The sequence below is a fragment of the Thermobia domestica genome, chromosome 2 (genome assembly GCF_964235325.1).
Source record: "Thermobia domestica chromosome 2, izTheDome1.hap1.1, whole genome shotgun sequence".
In the NCBI taxonomy this organism is placed as follows: domain Eukaryota; kingdom Metazoa; phylum Arthropoda; class Insecta; order Zygentoma; family Lepismatidae; genus Thermobia; species Thermobia domestica.
The window spans coordinates 153,855,740-153,877,617 of NC_137455.1; the positions used below are offsets into that span (position 1 = coordinate 153,855,740).

General features: G+C 35.4%; 1 protein-coding gene across 1 annotated transcript; it reads right to left on the reverse strand.

Moving 5' to 3' along the window:
• Positions 1-18,130: 18,130 nt before the first annotated feature.
• Positions 18,131-19,186, reverse strand: LOC145676606 (ubiquitin-conjugating enzyme E2 N). The gene has a single exon (XM_081747444.1). The coding sequence runs from the start codon at positions 19,058-19,060 to the stop codon at positions 18,605-18,607; it is 456 nt and encodes a 151-aa protein (XP_081603570.1). The 5' UTR covers positions 19,061-19,186; the 3' UTR covers positions 18,131-18,604.
• Between the last annotated feature and the right edge of the window lie 2,692 nt (positions 19,187-21,878).

Genomic DNA, 21,878 nt, shown 5'->3' on the forward strand with positions numbered 1-21,878 from the left:
ACCATTTCAGTTTCTCTGCTTTCCCTGCTTGTCACACTATTCGTGTTATTTATTGTGTAAATTGTATTTGCAAACGTAATTTGTTTTGTTGTTTTACCAGGATCCACAGCTTTAAAAGTTTATAAGTTCAATTACATTAAGCGAACTCATTTTCTCAAAGCTTCCATCGCTTCAAGGGGCAAAAGATACTATCTCGCGGAAAACATGCTTAAACTTATGTGACAGACAATACATGCCAACTCCAGAGGACTTTTGGTAGCATAACAATTGGATATATACTTAGTATAGAGCCATATTAATTATTTAATAGAAATGTATATAATACATAAAATTAAGAATGGAGTATTGTATTATCATCCGACTTATGTCGCTGTGCAGAACATTCTATGACATCGAGAGAGATTCTATAATCAAAGATGCAAAAATTGAGGACAAAGTTGCAAAGACAATGTAACTCACCACCGATCTAAATAAACAAGATCAATTAGTGTATGAAGAATTATTATTATTATGTATTTTAATGCGTAAGTTCCGTTTCCTCACATTTCATTTGCATAAATGCTACGCCGACTATTTTTTTCAAATATTAAACATTACTTTGTTACATGCTACTGAATGTCTTCTACTCGTGAACAAGCATGTATATACTATATTTCTGGAGCACCAATGGTGATATGATGTTACTAAAAGAATAAAAATTTGCGAGGAAACATTATGAAGCATACTGTAACTCAACGTTTGTGCAAACAAAATGTAGCTAAGGAAAAGTAACTTACACATTAAGGTAAAAATTTTCTTTTTTCTACATAGAATGTGCGTAAAAATACATATTAACGTATTAAGACCAATTAGTCTTAACAACCCTGATATGGAATACGGTTTCTTGCAATAATCATAGAAACAATTAGAGGAAGATTTGAACAGTTGTAAATTTTCAAACAACGACAAGATAACATTATATATTTTTGCGATGTGACAAGATGTTCCACAAAGGGACTTCAACTTACCAAAAAAGATCAGAGTAACTGTGGAAACCGTTTAACAAATTGAGAGTAAAACAGGGTGTCTACCATAATTAGAAATTTCCAATTCGTGACTTTTTCCGCTCTAATTATAAAATTTTGTGACATGTAATAAATATCGAAAACTTCGATTATTCTATGACTTATACTATATTCAAATTAATACTTCACACACGCCGTTCCTACGATCTGAAAATACAATACTGAATTAGGAAGATCTTGTCTTATTCCAATACAAAGTATTCAAATCCCTGAAAGATGCTCGCTTAATACTTGTTACTTTCTTATTTTATCTTAAGCAATAACTTATAAGACGATAAAAAAAATCTACATTGCCTCCTTTTTTTAAAAATTTAATGTACCACATTTCCATTAAAACGATAAAAATCTAACTTTAATGCAGTTTCTATTGAACTGAAACTAATTTTCTGTTTAAGTAGTTCAGCTTATTCTTCAGTCCGTTCCAGTAATTTTGTTTTCTTTTCTTCCAGTCCTCATTTCCTTCCTAGTGGTATTAATTTTGTCTCGCTCTTCTTCTTTCTTCCTTTCGTCGCCTTACAGCTATCTTATCTTTGAACACTACTATTTTATCAACTCCACCACACTGAGAGACGGCTGACTGAACACATTGCTGAGGTGCAGAAGATTCTTCACGAAGATTTTCAATGAGACACCCCTTACTTACAGAGAACCCTCTTTCAATGGCTGCATTCCCACGAAACATACAGAATCTTCATGGCAAATGTCAGAAATATACTCTCGTCTGCACCTAAACTTTCCACGAAAAATGCATCCAATATTTGTTTTCTCTGTTCAAAATCTGTTTTTGCTGGAATTCCTTACTTTCGCAAGTTTTAAGGTAACATCTTTCTATTTATCTGCTTCTAAGGGAGAAATCTAGTTTGTAGAAATGAATTTTATTACAGCTGAGTCACTCAACAATTATTGAAAATACTGAATTAAGCACGACTGATGGTGCCACACGTATTGCTGCTTTTATCTTTTTATTACGTAAAAGACTTCTTTCACTAATTAATTTTTCAAATATAGCAATCAAGAAGTTCTTGCAATCACGCTTCACGAAAATTATATCTTTCAAGCTTTTGCATGCGGATCTTTCAAAGTCCTATTTTAATATCCTTCACTGATAATACTGTGTCCGTGGGTTTTCTCGGGGTACACCCGTTTCATCCCACCAATTCTTCCATTATCATTCATTTCCCTTGATCATTCCCTTAGCCTAATGGGCATAATCGTGGGATTCTCCCTTAACCTAACAAGCATAATCGTGGGAAAGATTTAATTTCATTTCATTTTCACTGTAGTAAGTGAGCATTATCATCTACTGAAAGCAGGATTTTTAAACAGTTTTTATAACTTCTCTTTAGAAATCGCTTGCTAATACTTCTAAGTATTGAATATATTTCATGTACAAGAGTATCAAAGGTTTCTCCGTTTAAAAGAAAGAAAAAAATATACCTTAATTTCGCAGCCATTCATCTTTCACAAAAGAGCTCAAAACGGATTAATTATTGGGTTAGCTGAAAAAGACTCATATATATTTCCAAACAGAATATCATAATATACAGTGCTCTTTCAATTACATTTATATTCCAAGGAAATAAAGATGAATGTCACAGAAGTATACTGCGACCATCTAGATGGGTAATGTTTGAAATAATAATACAAAGCCCTAAAAAAAATTCACTTGATGTTAATATTTCGGCTATCAGCTGCAATTTGGAATATATATTTTGCTCTGAGATCTAATTTAACAATACCTTCGTACAAAGTTTTCAACAGATCAGATGAACTTGAACGGCTGTTAAGTAACGAGTTGCTATTTCCTGAACTAAATTATTTCAGCACCGAACGAGAACATCTATTTGCTCCATTTGATTCACCTTATTCAAATTTTAATCAATACGCAAACAAAAGTATTCACATGTATGTAATTCCTTAACCAGAGAATCTCGGAAAAGAAGATCAAGTCCATAAGTTATTATGTACGAAAGTTTGTCTTTCTAAACGAGAAATTTATGTGCTATTACAATGTCTGGGTCTCTGGCACAATTTTGTGCTCTAGAAGGCACCATAATCTTATTTACTCCACACAAGATTTCTCCTTTTAACAACAACTGAAATGACAGAAATAACTTAGATCAGAAGAATTTTGAATCGACACTTGTCTTCAACTTTCGGCGATCCTGGTTTTGAAATATTATCCTTATATATATATATATATATAGGGTGTCCCAAAAGTAATGGTAAAAAATACACAGATTCCTGGCATTAAAACAAGCAAAAAAGTTTATGACATATAGTCCGGAAATGAACAGGGGCAGAGGTCTGCACGGACTCGGGTCTACAAAGCATGTATCACTTCGGACCCGGGAACAGCAGTACATTTTTAAATATACAACCATATTTCTCGGGCCTAACTTTGGAAATATACTGTCCAACGATATTTATTGGACCGTTCTTTATGGAGAACTTTTACAGCACAACTGCAAAATTAAGCCTCTAATTGCTGTAAATAAAAATACAATTTTGTGTCAATTATTAAGTTTCTGTAATTCAGTCTTATTTGATTATCACACGAGCTTGGGCATAAATGCTAAAACATATTTCGGACTTGGGTCGGGCCTTCCATTATAAATTCACGGGCCGGACCGGGCTAAAAATTCCGGCTTATTTCGAAATTATGGTAACCAGAGAAAACTATCGGTTCTAAATCAACTTTTACTTTCAGCTGTACAAAATTACTTAGATTTGCAGAAATTAATCATTCGACAATGCTGGACTAGGTTTTAATGTGAGCATATCAGTGAGTTAATAATTAATAAAGCAACGATAAAATAAAATCTTATCTTATATCTGGGGAGCGAAAACTTATCCGAATAGTTTCGATTATCTCTGGAATCTTTTTCAATGTTTTCAACTGCGTTGGTATCGTTCCTTCTATGGAGATTTTTTTTTTAATCAGGAGTTCGAATCATCACTTCCGAAACTGTGTTAATCGTGGCGTTTCGAAAAATAAAAGTTTTACGGTAGAGATGCGTCTTACTTTCTTCAAAGTTAATTTGTATTTTCCACGTGTCCATAAATAGGTTTATGCAGTCATCTTCATTTGTTAAGGTAGAAATGATGAATTTTGTAACTGAAGAGAAAAATACAGTATGATTTTTTTTTTTTTTTTTTTTTTTTAAGTTATCACAAGTTTGCCTTTTCAGATTTTACCATGGCATTAAAAAATTGCCAATGCTATGTGCCACAAGTTAGATTTTATGCCGGAAATTTTTGTGTAGAATATTTTTTCTTGAATTTTAAGGAAGCTTGTGATTTGAAGAATGTTATATATTGTAAGGATTTGATGTGTAGGCTACGTTTAACACAACTTTTCGAGATAACAACTGGATTTACTTATTTCATTTTTTACAAGGCTCTCTATAGAAAGAATCCACCTCCTTACTAGTTTAATAAAGCAGTTGAAGACACTGAAAAAGATGCCAGAGAGCATCGACACTGTACTGTTTGTACATAGTTTTTTCTTCCTGAATATAAGGTTAGTTTTATCATTATTAGTTAAAAGTCATTAAATATGTACCCTACAGCTTCAATTAGTAAATAATAAATTTTGGACTAATAACAAAGCAACCTACGGCGGGGAAACTTTGACTATGATTAAATTAAGAGTATGGGTTAGCTGTTTCCGTTGGTGATTTTGTTTCTTGCAGTTTAATGCCTTTGGGCTAAGGGAGGCGATGACTAAAGCAAGTGAATGATTGATGGAATGAAAATGTAGGAGGAAACGGAAGTACCCGAGAAATTCCACGGACATGATGTTGTCCACCACAAACTTAATTCGGCGGGGATCGAACTACGGACCCCAAACACGACACGTAAGCACTCTAATATCACTGAACCACCGTGCCCCCATTCGTTAGTGGTGAGACCAGCTTTAATTACTATACTGCATTTGATATTACTTGTCCTTTCCGACAGCTAGCTGAGAGTACGTGGTGTTCAATGATGTGTTGCCAGCTTTTGCGTCGGATATTGGAACACGAAATTATTCACTGCAAGTAAATCTTAGTTTTATAAAATTAAATGACACAAAAGAGATTTAAAAAGAATGCTCTCAATAATCAGCACGTTCACTACTCAAGTTGACATTCCACTAAAACAATGTGCATTTGTTTATATTCAAATTTGCAACGTGCGCAAAGGGTGGAATGTTTACTATTGCAGAGCGAGAGGAATGAACCACTATAGTTGGCTAAGCGTGTTGTTGCCATAGAAACAGTTCTTGCCTGATTATTATGACCATGTGCAGGAAGAAAAAAACAGAGAAAAGTAACTGTCAGAAAGGACAAGTTGTATCAAATGGAAGGTAGTGTCTTCAATATAAAGACCTGTCCAGTATTACTGAAAAAAAAAAAAAAATCAAAAAGAAAGAACCACGGGTGGGAAAAATTTCTGATTCGAGTTTGCTAATCTGGAAAACTGAAAAATACCAGTTATCATTAGCCTAATTATGTAATTAAATAAAAATTTACACACAAAATTCTTTCAGTACAGTGCAAAATAATAACGATCAGAACTAAATGGAACTGCATAGCACCAACGTTAAGTAATTATAAACTGGAAAATTAACAGAGTATACCAAACAGAATAATATATACAAATTTCGAGTGATGCTGCTTAGCTTCACTATTAAAACTAATATATACTACTCAAATAGTAGTTTAACCTCATATAACCTCAAAGCTGAAATTCAGATGCTAAATTTTAATCAACCAACAAAGCAAACTATCACCATTATTAACAACTTAAGAAACTAAACTCACCATGATTATAAGTATCGTATGATTACGTGTATACCATCATTATTGATGCAAATCTGTAAAGCACATTGGCTGTGTTTCTTCTTTCTGTGTAAGAACAATGTGATTGCAGTTGCAAACATAAAGAAATGGTCTTGTTTGCTGATTTTTCTTATTCGTATATAGAACCACAATAAACCATACGACCCTGGAATCAAAGAAACACACCGACTACCACACAAAAGAACTCTTCTGAGATGTTTTGTAGAATACTACTCAAACAGGAAACAAACGAATCCGTATCATTAATACGAACCTCATAATATTCTCTAAGGTTAGTAGTAATAATGTAGTTCAGCGATCCTCAGCAGGTGTGTCACGAAATTTTAAATGTAAAAATAAATTTTATGCCTTACAGGAGTCTATACTGTATGACATATTTTATTATTACCATGAAGCCTATAACAATCTAAAAATAAATTTTGATTAACTTATTATCAGAGCCGGATTTAGATTTCATGAGGCCCTAAACTTTGAAGGTAATGGAGCCCTTTATACGTCCAACTGTCCTTTGTCAATGACAAATTGTCTTCACCTGCATGCTACCAGCCCATAAAGAACGTAGGTGCCCTATATGCAGAAATGAGCAAACTAGTGATATTTTTGGCAGCAGGCTAGACAAAGGGGCCCCATTACTTACATCACAGAAGTCTACACAACACAAAATAGTATTGATGTATAAGCTTTATTTTACTTGTTTTTTACCTTATATTTTGGAAATGTACATCTAGTTTTTTTTTCTTTTTCACTTTTTTGGGCTTCCACGGATGTGGGGTCCTAAGCTATAGCTTGTTTAGCTTATTACTAAAGGTTTAACTTATTACACACCGTCCACGATATCACGACACTTTGGGTAGGTATTATACTATTGATTGATATATGTTAATCCATAGTTCAGTACGTAACCTAAGTGTGTGGTATTGTCATGGGCGGCGTGCAGCCAGTCAAAAGAACTTGGGAATCACTGATATAGTTAAGAATGTGTTTCTTCGTACAATATGTAACTTCATACAAAATGTAACTAACTCCATACCAAGGAGTCAAAATAGCAAAGTATACAGAACAAATGAGAGTCATTCAGTAACAGTCAATAAATAGTTAACAGACGATGTGGGCAATGTGCATGTTGTGCAATGAGCACACTGGAAGAGTGTAAGGAAATCAATCATCACAATGTTATATAGCTTCGTTAACACCCGATAACGCTGAACGCGTCACTAATTTTTCCTTCGTTTTATTTTGCAACTGACGATAAATATTGAAACACACTTGTAACATAATAATGACGAAAAAAATGGCAATACTTTACTGCAAATTTAGAACAAGACTGCATTAACACAAAATTTAGATCAAGTAAGAGGGAGGGAAAATAGGAAGAGTTACGGAGCAAATTATTATTTAACAAGAACTAACGTTTAAGAAACTATATACTTAGGTGATACACCTCTTCTACAATAATGCAGACGATCCTTATTATACAACCATCATTACCATAGTCCTCTAGAAGAGAAACTCTCGAGACAGCATAAACATTTGAACGAAGAACTAGGTGAGTGAAATCATTTCACTTTACATTACCGTGGCTTCAAAACTACGGCCACCGTTATGCTGCTTGCCTGATTACACTTTCTTAGATATACAAATTTCGTACAGGTTAGGAAAGAAAATTACCTCGTACGCTTGTATTTAAAAAAAAAAAAAAAAAGTCGGTAATGTAATGAGTTTTAACAGCAAGGTTTATGTACGAGACAGTACATTTAATTACCCCACCCCAAGTCCGTCTCTTTCAATTACTCTTGGATTAAGCATGATGAATGCCCGCCATTACTTGATGTTTGTTTCCGATGGGTTCCAAAGCCATCAGATACAATGGTTATGTTTTATTTTGACTTAAAATGAAAGACACAACTGCAATTTTTAAGTTTCTGAAGAAGGAACCTTTAAAGAGCAAACAGCTAGATCAAAGGCAAGTAACATTCACATGAACATAAAATGACACATACACAGATCTATACTTTCTTTGCCTAGCACACGTATTGTTTGGAAGATATTGCACTCAGGCTGAGATGGGAAATGATGAAAACACTTGACTCATCCATTTCCTTATGGTTTACTGCAGTTTAGCAGGTTCGTACTTGTTAGATTACGTTACATTTTCTACGAATTAAAGAAATTCACAAGCATATATCATTTAGTTTCATACTATATTTTAAGAAGAGCTGGTGTAAATTAGCTTTGTTTATTGCGTATTTAGTTTTTCTGAACGGTTTCAGTTATATATTTCCTAAACCTTGTCAACACACTCATCTTAATGTGAATGACAGCCTTTTCATAAAGAAGTCAGTTGTTCAATTTTAGAACCATTAGACCTAAAAAGCGAGATCTTTTCTAAGTAATTCGATCTTTATGTGAGTGACAACCTGTTGAGAAAAGTCACGACGACTGAAGGGTCATTCCATGTAGAGAGTCAATTTCAAAGATGGTCCAAGGTCGACCATTTCCAATGTTAATGAAATTTGATGGTAAGGTTCTATATTGACTGTGATGGTTATGTACCAAATTTCAGTTGAATATCTTCTTTGGTTGCATAGTGAGACCCCTCACCTTCACTTCGCGTGGGTATCTCATAGATGCAAATTTTTCGGTATCTTTGTGGGGACGGGGAATATCTCAACTCATTTTTCTTGCGACGGTTGGAAAAAACATGCTTCAAGCTTTAGAAGCTATATACAGTAAATATACAAAGTATTCATAGAGCTTCCCGACGGGAGCTCATGTAGTTCGGATTCCACGGTACAGTCTCATATAGCCTCTCTCTTGAAAGGGATGTTAAACCTCAAAATCAACTCAATTAAATACATAATGTTTGTTTACTGTGCTCTTCTCGTTGAAGAGGGAAAAAATGATTTTTTACTGTCTTAGAAAGGTTATCGTTCTCCTTGAATAGGAATAATCTTTGCAGTAACTAACTTGCAGAAGAGAGACGGTAATGGCGTGCAGGATAGTCTAATGTTGTAATATGAGCTCTTATTGATTTTAATGTTTTCGATATTTGTTAAGAAAATAAAATGTTTTACAGTAGGGTAAACTTAAGTACATAAATAATAACCAATACTTTTCTTCAAGACCAAAATTAAAAGCAGTAATTGATTGTTACTCGGGGTTGATAGCTGAAAGGGGGAGCAGCAGTGTTTTCTCAGCATATGGTCTGTGCGAATTTAGTTTACACGATTCAGTTTATTAGAAAAGCTTCTCTCCCTGTGAAGGTCAACGACTTGCTTTCCCCTTCTGTATGGCAAATGGTGGGAGTTTTCTATCAGGTTGCCTGAAAAATCTCATTTCCTTTTTCAAAAGTTTCTTCTGGTCTCAAGATCAACACTAATTTTCTTATAATTGTAAACACAGAAATCCAGATAATGTGAAAAGAATAATTTTGAATTTAAAAAAAAAAAGTCCTGCCAATGCCACGGGCGGATCAGGTTAAACATTTTAGGCGAGAAGTACGGTAGTTAATAATTTTCTGAGGAGCGAGGGGGGAATTGGTCGCACAAATGTTGAAAAAAAAAAAATCAAGAACACAAATTCTGCCATTGAATAGGGTGCTGGAGAACTGTTATTTGTTTCGAAGCAGCAGCAACGAAATCTTTGATAATACAAACATAGGCCTATTTGTTGTCTCAATGTTAACGTCGTACTAATTTCTACGTGTAAAAATCTTTTTCTTTTTTTTTTTCTACATGCAAATTACAATTTAAATCAGTTATTTTTACCGGTATGCCATACCGCCTGATTTCCTAACTTTCGGATACTACATAACCGGCTCACTTCAAGCACTCACAAATTATCTCATATAGTTGATAGTAGTTTCACTGACATGGCAAGAATAACCCTTCACAAGTGACAAACTAAACAATGAAGTTTTCAAAGTTGTAATACTGAAGATGCACCTTTATGAATGAAAAACATCTGTAAACACTGTATAGTTACGGCACCGTAAGTTAGTAATGAGAACAGACAGCAGCAAACGTTCTTATTTTGTCTAATCACAGGGCAAGGCCAGAAATGTCACAACTATGTACCTGACGGTGTATAAGTGACAAGACAGGAATTGGTGTGTGTGAAGTGTTTATTGTCAAGGCTTAGATGATAGTTTTGACACAAAATACGCAAGAAATTTTAGCAAATACTATTGTGATTTGTCTAAACTAGCCAGAAGATGATGTTTCGGAAGATGCTGTATTGCAATCATCTTCTCAGGGAAGATGGCCTAAACATGACATTGTGAGTGTTAATCTTTTCCAACGTCATTTGATTAACTTTATGATACCCCATTTCAACAGAACACCTACGTACAATTATTACTGTTCAGATTTTTCTCCAGACGTATAAAAACCTGAAAATGTTTGCAAACATATCTTATTATCAGAGTGATTTCAATATTTGTGCAGAGTGGCATTTCTTTGTTACATCACATGGCAAAGGCACATGTAATGGTATCGCTGGTACTATGTTCATGCAACTCTCTGATAAAGACACCTGAACAGTTGTTTGAATGATGTTAATAATAATAATAATAAATACAACGCTATGATGAAAAAGAATCCCTTCTTCAAAAGCGAACTGAAAACATTTCCCACAATTTCAGATATACTGTGTTATTCCACTTAGCCATAGTACCATCCAAACAAAACTGTTCTCAAAGTCATCAAATATAAGAAATAAATCTTTAACACCGAACTAACAAGAATCATACCTCAGTAATATCACAGGGTTTAGTGAATCCATACCCAAGTCACCAGTGGCTTATGTTACCTTGAATATTAAACGAATGTGAACATGTGTGTTGTGTGGTTTCAAACGCGCACTTATGGACCTTCCTTTGTAATTGCTTTCAACTTTGTTAAGTTACTTCATGGGTGACTTACACCATAATTAGATTGTTAAATGCATGAAATGTATAAATTTATGTTTTTCCATTCACTCTCTTATATAACTGTAATTGTACTGTACAATTGGTAACAAATAGTCCTCCTCATAAAGCTGCTCTCATCCCTCTTCCCGTTTTTGTACCTCATTCTTTTAAGTTATTTGGGTGTTTTACACATACACAGGCCACTTTATTTGCTATATATATGGATTTTTAATATATCACAAGCCATACATATTATTTTGTATCTCCCAATTCCAATGCCATCCCATCTTGATTTTTTAATGTATTGTATAGTGTAGTCAGGCCCGTATTTGTATATTGCGCGCCCCTGTGCTCTAATTTGCCGCCTCCCTCCCCGCATAAACTTATGTTTCAAGCAAGGATACAAGCCGTGATTTTGCAAACATACCAACTCTTCTTGAATAGCAGTTTAGGCATGACAAGTTACAACGTAATTTTAAATTGTCTAATTCTCTCAATGACGATTATGATGGGGTGCTCTGCCCGAAGGTCCCTGGACAAGGTGAACCCATGGTAGTTTGTCATTGCCTTCCATGGCATGGTAATGATGTACTAAGGATGGGACCTACAGCTTAACTTGGGATCCGAACCACTTGTGTCCCCACCGGTAATCGAACTCGGAACCCCTTGGTTACAAGGCAACGAGCTTAGCCATTCATCCATTTGGGACACCTTCTCTCAATATTGGCATGTAATTTACTCATGTGTGTTTTAATTTACTGTCCGGAGAAAATGCATTCTATTAAATCTTACGCTGTCTGTAGCGCTTTTCAATTCGAGAACCATAATAGATAGAAACATGAAATTTTAATGTTTTAAAGATCTCAGAGAAATGATGAAAATGACCTGTTTTAGGTCCCTAGGTCACACCTGAGCTGTGATATGGGTGTGCAAAGTCCCCATAAAAATAACATGTGGGTATTTTAAAAATAATCAAGCAATATTAGAGTTGAGTTCATAGTTTTTGGGGTGGCTGAGATGAATAGTGACAGTTTTAATCCAATTCAACTTCACGGTCATACTCCACTCCCTAGGGAGGGGGGGGGGGAGGCCAGATTTTTAAAGTAATCGAAAACAACAGATATTAGTGCTGACTTCATAGTTTTCGAGGTCGCTGAGTTTAATGGTATCAGTTTCCTTGATGTTCAAGTTTATTTTCACCCCTTGAGGTGGGATGGGGAGGATGACTTAAAAATAATCAAATAAGCTAGCTAATCAGTAACTACTGTAATTAGAACGAATTGAACACATTAACATATTTTCTCGCGCTTGTGCGAAACACTGCGGGTTGCTACTTTTAAATATTACTTTGTTGTGAATCTTTAAAAAGTCCACAATTTTGCCGCCCTGTGCTCGAGCACAGAATAGCACTTGAATGCAGCATAAAGAACAAACAAAATTTTTTCTAGAATTTTTGAAGGTGGCATGTTTTGAGATATTGAAGATCAAATGTCAAGTCACGTAGCTTATCTATAAGTTTGCCCGCACATGGGCTTGTTACATACAACTGGAAAGCTTGTTCAATTCCTTGTCCAATAAGCTTTATTTCAGCTCTCTAGGCCATCTAAGGCCAGAGTTATAACAATTTGAAGAGAGCTACACAAGCTCAGATATAGCATTTGCTGTGAACTTTGACCTTGAAACATTTTAAAAGTATGAGAGATATGAGACTAAAAATTGTCATGGTAACTGCCCTCTATGATTAGAAAAAAGTCACCAACTTTCATAAATATCTGAGATTGTCGGGTTGGGGCCTGTGCTGACATGGAATCACTCATGAATATATGACAACCTTGGTGAATGGGAAGTGCACGTGAAACTTCATATAAATAAGAAACCCTTGTCAGCTTCATGCAATCCCATAGTACTGCTCGCTCACTACTCCTATTAGCCAACAGTTCAAAATACCTCTTGGATTCTAGGGTAACATGTAAGTATGACAGACGCGCCATCATAATCGGAAAAACAGTACATTTGTCTAGAATTTGTTCAAGATAGGATTTCAGAACTGATTATTCAAGTATATTGCACGCTTAGCAAATTTAGTATGTAGGTTTCTGTTCATTTTAATGTTATGTTTACGCTTTAAATTAATACGTATATTTGTCGCTACGCATGTTCAGTACAATACAAATCATTTTCGGTAATTCTGCCCTGCCCTATACTCAATGAACACAGAAACCTCATCTACACAAATGTTCACCAAGAATCATAAGTACTACTTTTTGAAACATTTATTTATTTATTTATTCGTCAAGTCACTGGGTTTTAAAAGTAAACTATATTGTTAAGTTCGAAGCATGCTCTATCGAATTGTATCAAGAAAAATAAAAAGAGGGAGCAGTTGAGATACTGTTCCCTAAAGGTTTGGATCTACGAAATTCTGACGAACTTTGCAAGTGCTATTGGATCTAGCTGGGTAGTGGCGACTGAATTTAATCCACACATCGACATCATAGGTGGGAATCATGCCTCCAAGTTCTGACTGAATTGGTGCATTCACAACGAAATTAGATGTGCTCAATGTGGGCTTCCTGAATTGCACAGAGATGTTTTTGCTAAGAGCTATATTGTTTATGAATATACAAGATTGGGCATAATTTGAACTCAATTTGTCTTAAAATCCTTATATATATATGCTTTCTTAGGTCCTTGTCTGCAACCAAACACGCATCTGAATGCCTCCCCCCCCCCCCCACGTTAGAGAAACCAGTGCCCTTGGTTATATCTATACTGAGGTATGCTTAAAAGGTTAATTAGAAGGGTTGGTAAAAACCATGGTTTTTACTGAAAAATTTTTTTTCTTTTTTTCGTTTAAATAATTTGCCCTATTTATTTATATTACATATGAACAGAAATAGGTTTGTTTCGCCTTGTTGTTATTATGCAACAGGATTATGCTGGAAGGGATTACATAAGCTTAAAGCAGAGCGCTTCTCGGCTCACATCCGAGAGAAGTTCTCCATTTGGACTCGAAACCGGAACTAATTGGCCACAAATGCGATGAGTCTGCCGACTCACTCATGAAAGATTCCTGATAAAAATGCGTTATACTTATCTTTACATACTTTTTAATGTAACTGTTAAGAGTCATTTCAAAAGGACAAAAAGATAAACGGTTGCACAAATGAAACCATTATACAGAATCATATATAAATCGGGAAACTCCCGCCTTAGCCATTGGGAAAATCCTATTATTACTTTAAATGTATTTGCATGTAAAATTTTAAGGTCAACGTATTACAATAAGTACGCTAAAACTGAGGTATTAAATTACAATTTAGTATGTAGATATCATGCAATAAAATTAAAACAATGTCCAACCCAAGCTAACGGAAGCTACGTAGGCAGTTGATAAATTTTGCTAATTTCTATCAATATATTTAAGCAGCCTTGGTTTCTTTATAAAACAGCAAGCATTCAAGCAAGCAGATGGTTTCGTTTCATATGATTACGCTTAGCATCCTTATATAATACTTAAGTTATTAAGGAGAAGACTTTCGCTTAAAGTGACATCCGAACTACTACTTGATTTACACTTGAAAGAAGGATTGTGGTTCGATCAAGAACTGAACATGGGACACCTTGATTAAAAGGTGAAAAGAAGGTAACTAATGCAGATTGTTTGATATGTGAAAACGACACCATGAAGTTCACATGATTTAAAGCAGTTTTCGTTTTTTTTTCTTCGCACGCAGAACAAAGGTAAGTAGCCTCTTTGAAAGGACATATACATGCAACCAAAGCAGATATTCAAGTAACATTGGACACATAACCATGCAAGACAGCACTGACCACTATATTTCATTAACTTTGAAAATAGTCGAGCTGGGACCTCCGGCCCCGCTAACACTAAAATTGTTTAGGAAAACACTAGGAGATTCAAACGAACAAGATTACGTCTAGACTATCACTTTTTAAAATAAAAACTAACTCACTCTATGGCCTATGGAACCCGGAGGTTCAGTGCCGCGTTCACAAAAGCTCTCCACTGACTTCTTCTATCCTTAGCTAATTGCATCCAGTTTCTACTTTGTATTCCTATCTCTGCGAGATCCATCTTAATATTGTCCTCCCATCTGCGCCTAGGTCTTCCTAATGGTCGTTTTCTATGGGTCTACCAGTCAAGACTTTGAAAGCGTTTCTACTTTCTTCCATTCTAGCTACATGACCTGCCCACCTAAGCCTCCTAGACTTGACGACCCTAACAATGTTGGGTAAACCGTATAAACTATGTAGTTCCTCGTTATGAAGCTTCCGCCATTCCCCATTCTCGTTCCTCTTGGGTCCGAATATTCTTCTCAGGATCCTGTTCTCAAATACTTTCAGTCTATGTTCTTCTCTCAGAGTAAGCGACCATGTTTCACAACCATACAGAACCACAGGCATGATTATCGTTTTATATATTTTAAGCTTCAAATTCCTCGACAGAATTCGCGACGACAAGAGATTTTGAACCGAATAGTAACACGAATTCCCTGCTTTTAGTCGACATTTAATTTCTTCGTGAATATGATTTTCGTCTGTTAATATTGATCCTAAATATTTGAAAGTATCCACTTTATCAAAAGCATTATTTAATATTTTAACGCCTCCACAATTTGCCGTATAACGGTCCCGATGCACTTCCATGTATTTAGTTTTATCTGCATTTACTTCTAAACCCATGTCCCTGCAAGCGTTTAATAAGATCTCTGCATGCATTTCTACTGTTCTCCTATCATCCCCTATTAAATTTACATCATCAGCATATGCCATAACCTGGTGAATGCCGTTCAACTCTAGGCCCTGGTTGCTATATTTGATTTTCCTTATGGCGTATTCCAGCACAAAGTTAAATAACAATGGCGATAGCGCATTTCCTTGTTTCAGGCCATTTTCGACGTGGAAGCTCGTGGACAAAAATTTTCCTACCCGGACTTTACTTTGGGATTCACTTAAACATATCTTAATTAATCTAATTAGCTTTCTCGGTATTCCAAGTTCTGTAAGAACGTTGTATAATGTTTCTCTCCTAACCGAGTCGTAAGCCTTTCTAAAATCAATAAATAGTTGATGTACCGGGGTATTGTATTCCCACTTCTTTTCGAGTATTTGGCGAATGGTAAATATTTGGTCGATAGTTGATCGATTTCGTCTAAATCCGCACTGATAATCTCCAATAATTTCATCTGCGTATGGGGTCAATCTTGCTAACAGAATATTAGAAAGGATTTTTACCATGCATTTTTAAAAAGTCACTTTTTAAAATAACATTAAAAAAATAGGGTTAAGTTTAGAGTTACCCCTCCGCTTTTTATAAAAATCAGGAAAATTTACAGAAGAAATGAGGTAAGAAATGATAATTTGAAGTTTTTAGTTGATGTTTAGGAACGTAAGTTCGGCAGGAGAGTTATGTTTAATACGAAAAAGATATGTGGAAATTAGTACTATTTGCCGGATGCGGAAGCTTTCGCGGAAGGTTTCAGCAGCATGGTAGTTGTAAAATATGGCGAACAGACGTAACGGATGCGCAAAAATAATGAAGAAAAACCTTTTAAATTTTTGTGAAGCCCACGGAGTACTGAAATTAAGTGAAATATAACAATTTTTAATACTTTAATCACTGTTTTTTGTATGTTGCAGTCCAAGGGCACCTTCAGACTGGAGGGGCAACTCTAAACTTAAGCCAAAAAATACGTCAATTACCTTCTTTAAATAAAAAAAAAAAAAAAAGTATTCAAGACTTGCAGACACACGTCACTTTGAAGAGATGAAAAGTTCCCAAATAAGATCGAATTTACTTGTTTAGTCATACAATTCCTTAATATTTCCAAAATAAAAGATGAAAAAAAAAGTTTATTAAAAGATAAACAATTTTAAACCCTTGCACCTAAAAAAATGTTTTCATAAAGTAGTTAGATCTTAATGTAACTTAACCTGTCGAAAAAGTTTACAAAATAGATGACTAGAATTATTCAGGAAAGCTACGCAATATACAAGTCTACAGTAATTTTTAAGGGTTCACTCGAGCACATGGTTCTAGCAAATAAAAAATTTACAGATAAAATTCGATGCGAAATATTTTTCGTAGAGAAATGCGAGTGTCAATATGAGGAATTACTGTCAGTGTATGGCATAGTGAAATGAATCTTGAGTGATACCGGTAGCGAAAGTATCATGTGTAAGTGTGCTCTTCCACTATCCTCGTTAATGCGTATATCCTGTCGCTGACGCGCCTGTCCCCTACGGATGCACCACCTCGCTGCCGCTTGGGGCCCGTGCTGCGCCCCTGCGCTGACTCGGTTATATAGCATTCGTGCTTTTTAGTGACCACTTAACATAAGTTGGCTCGTGTTTTATGCCATACGTACACACTGTATTTATACTGAGGCCTCCTGAAGTCAATCTGCAAATAGTAATTGAGCTCATTTAGCATATGCTATGTTAAAAGAAATACAAAGTTCTAATCTAAAATGAAAATGTAAAGAAATACGCCAAAATTTGGTAGAACCGTCTGTTCGAGTAATGCGAGTTTTAAAAATGCATGAATTATTTCAAATAAATACTTTCCATGTTCCTCATCTTAAGAAAGTAACATATTCAGCAATGTTTAGCAGAGGGGGTCCAAATACTTTTTTTTTTCTTCTAAAAAATGTCACAATTTCGGTAGTTTCTGATAGGTTAGGTTAGTTTATATTAGTGTACGGGTACAGCATAATTTCCGAACAAATGATACAATTTCGCTTATTTCTGTTAATATTGTTAGGTCTAAGCACTTGCATCTTCAATTTCTCCTGTAAATTTTGTATTTTCACGTACTTATAAACCCCGTCTGCCAAACATTTTTACCCAAGGAAGACAAATGTTCTCCAGTTAAATCGTCTGTCATATATCTCTGTTATAAGATAAATAAAATACAAACCTACAATAGAATTAAAGAAATGTGTTAATCAGTGTAAAAAGGAACACACATAAAAAGTATTGACTCCCTCATACAGAATTACCGGTAGACCAACACGCTTTTCTTGTTAGGTTCTGAAAATTTTCGAGAACTGCCAATGCACCTGACACACACCAATCACCATGATTCAGAACTAATATTCTCTATTATGATAACCATACCTCTCTCATACTCGGTAAGTTTGTTCGCAGACAATGGAATCTGCAAAATAAAGCAATGAATAATAACGATTCCGACCGCCATAAATGTATGAGAAGTAATTGAGATACTGAGATAAACCTGTCCAAGCAACCTTACAATTTTGCCAATGGGTTAAATTGGTATCAAATTATAAGTTTAATAGTGTGGCCATTTTATTTAAATAATTAAATACATTAAAAGCATTTCCTGTAGCTCGATATATACGTAGGCCTATATATAATATACATATTGAAGAACACTATTCATATTTTATGATTGTTTTTACAATAAAGCAACTTTTAGAATAGAGGCCACGAGCAATTTGAAACCTCCTTTAAGTGCAAAAATACCTTTTTGTTAATCTACATATTTGTTTGCCAATTTGTTCATCTCACACAGCTACTGGCAATGCTTCATATGGCTATGTCCTCGTAGAGATCGGTGCAGTTGGGAGAAAGTATAAATACTATACAAGGTTTATTCACGTACTCCTTCATCCACCAAAAACTGAAATATTCACAAACACCAGTTTCTTTTGTATTTCACTCACAAGCAGTTGTTGTTTCTCCCTACTTAATTTTGTTTCAGCTATAAACCACGAAGATCTTGAGCAGAGCAGTTTTTAATTGTCCATAGCATACCTCCTGGTCCATTCCCTCGCATTTCTTATTGCTTCTGCTTCATTTACCTTCCACAATTCGGCTACATCATTCGCTAAAGGATCGTCTGGATTTGGTGCACTAAGAAGGGCTTGAATCGACAGCAAAACAGTTCTAATTTGAAGAGCCGGACTCCACTTGTCTTTTAAGATGTCTAAACATATTCTTCCAAGCCTATCAATATTAGGATGATATATTTTAGTAATAAAACGAACTTTTGGTGCTGACATTGGATAGTCCTCTGGCAAAAATAGTTCTAATTTGAATAATCCACCTTCGAATGGTGAATCCTCCGGACCGGTGACGATCACATGGAAATATCGTGCATTACTTTCATCTGGAACTGCACTTATTCCAGGGACAGGTTCTTGCAACAAACGTTGCGTTTCCTTAATTATTCTTCGTGGTAAAGCTGCCATATCACAGAATATTATCACAGCTCTACTACACTTACTGACAATGCTTCAAACAGAGGCAACAACCTCCTACATCAACCCAACGCACTATGGCCACCACCAATCTCCTGGGAAGCCTTATTTGCACACCTCCTGGTGTATGTATCGAAATCGAAAAGAATCGATCTTCGTCGACACTGAAATTTCCGATGTTGCCAAGTGTACTGTTAATAACATCGCAACCACGTAAACTTGAATTATGGAGAAGGACCTTCAAGTACCGATACCTCCTTACTTAGAAGGTATAGAAGATATTAAACACTGCAAGAACTTTTACACATATGAAATGTCAACTTCAACTTCACAGCTTGAGAGTGAGGTTCGAGTGAGTTCGAATTCCATTTCTTATTGTGAGCGTGAGGTCGAGTGATCTTGAGTTCAGGTGAGTTTGAATGAACGTGAGGTCGAATTCCATTCCTACCGTGAGCGTGAGGTTGAGTTGAGTTGATTTTGCGTTTAACGTCCCTTTTCAGCAGCGAGGCTATATGAGACGTGGACCTACTGATTAACGTGGAATCCGAACCACATGAGCTCCCGCCGGGAATCGAACCCGGGTCTCCCGCGCCAAAGGCGCGTACGCTAACCGCTTAGCCAGAGCGTGAGGTTGAATGAGGTCGAGGAAAAATGAACACCTCGGTCACATTGAAGAGTCAGTTCATTTATATAGAAAAGAATATTTAAAATAATGACTTATTCTCGAATTTTATTATACAGTAGGTTGGTGTTACAATGCGTATAACTAGTTAAATGTTATTTGGAGAAAACGGTTACTGGTTAAAAACAAGCAGCTCTAGCGTTGTTAAAGAATATTAACGAATTTAAGTTCGCTTAAATAAACCTTCTATTTTATTGTGATGTACACAACCTGTAATTCATCACGTATTATTTTATGAATGAAGAAAAAAAACTATTGGGCAGTACCTGTACCTAGGTACAGAAAATGAGTACCTAACCCAACACTGCGTAATGGTGACTCGTAAATACAATGTAAGTAACTAACAAAATTCATTATCACTCTAAATATCAACCATTGACACTTAGAATTAAGATTTCACAATGCAAGGGTTTGCTTGCTGCTTTTTGACCGAAGCAAAGAGGAGGTCCAGATCAGACTTACTCGGCATGTGTGTTGTCTGTCTGTATGTCTCACGATAACTTTCCGTTTCAAATGGAACTTTCACAGATTGTTTATTGGTTCAAAGTACAGGTCAGGTTCGTTGGGCAATAAAATCGAACAAGAGGGAGGGGATGAAACCCTCCTCTAAAGGGGCAAAAATGTAGAAAAAAACGAGATAATTTCAATTAAAAGCTAATTATATTGAGTTTTTTCTCCTGTAAGAGCTTTCTACTTTTGTAAACGTACTTCGGGGATTGTGAGCTATTGGTTGTGAGAAATCGGACAAAAACGTCGCCAGACGATTAAAAAAAATGAACTCGGCTTAACGTAACGTATTTCTATAGAGCTTTAATTTTCACCACAAGATGGCCCTTTTATATAGATCTGTTTTGAATGGACGTGTTGAGATAAGCATAGAGGGTCTACGCTCTACATTTCTTTACTTGAATAGATGGCGAGTTGTACAGCGGGGGACACTTCTAAATGGTACAGCCATATGGAGATTTACGGCTAAGGTGTACCATTTAGAAGTGTCCCCCGCTGTACATGTACTGCAAACTATACACGGTATAGGTACCGGCTTTATGAGAAAATGCTCGAATCAAAGTAAGATCTTTGTTGTAGTCTGATCTATAGGTTTTGAAGTGGGTTTTATTGTTTTTTTTTTTTTTTTTTTTTTTTTTTTTACCCGAAATAAAATACGTTTTCGGAGGAAAACTTCACCAACCCTATTTCTGAAACTAACACATCTATTTTACTGAGGCCAGTTATACATATGGTGGATCAAATAAGCCAACGCTTCCCGGAAAGAATGTTTGAAACAAAATAGTGTTTATTAATATCCAACAAACGGCGGAATAGTTTAGAATGGGAACTGATCTATCTAAAGCAACAGGGAGGGTAACAAATCGAAACTCCAGAATAACACTATCGTAACTCGAAATATACCTCGTTACAAACCAACCAAACAGACGGTTTGTTTGTGATAGTTTCCGTCCTTCTTAGAATTAGGCTATAAGTTTAAGCGTAATTCTTTGAAAACCGAGGAAACTATTCAGTATTCTTATCAAAAACTTTTTTTTTTTTGATTAAGCTGTAACCTGGGCCATTTCGAGTTACGACAGTATTATTCCAGGGGCGCGATTTGTTTAATTGCGTGATTTCAATCATTTATATGCTAAGACTCACACACTTTGCTTGTGAATTGTAGTAAAAAAGAATTTAATTTGTGCTGCATGTACCTTGAATGCACTTCATAGAGATCTCGATATAGGTATAATTTAAAAGACATTATGAAACGGAAAACCTAGCGTCAGTCTCCATTACAGCTTGTGTTTCAGAGAGCGAGATTGAAGTCTGCTGTTACGTAGAATAAAATCGATACATTTTTAAACCTTTCTAGTATTACTACCTCCAGCAATGTAAAATAATACGAGATTATATTTTCTTCCACTTTTAAATACAGTTTCGTAATCTTGGTAACTATATAAATATATTTCAATTTCCGCACGTATGCTTTCAGTACAGTGGCGTTTGGACAAGTGAACAGAACCGTGCGTGGCACGTTAGGAATTTAGTTAATTCTTTAAAAAAAGACAAAATCTAGAAATATCATTCCTCGTATCATAAGTGTTTTTAATTTACTATTTCTGAAAGAAATTGGTT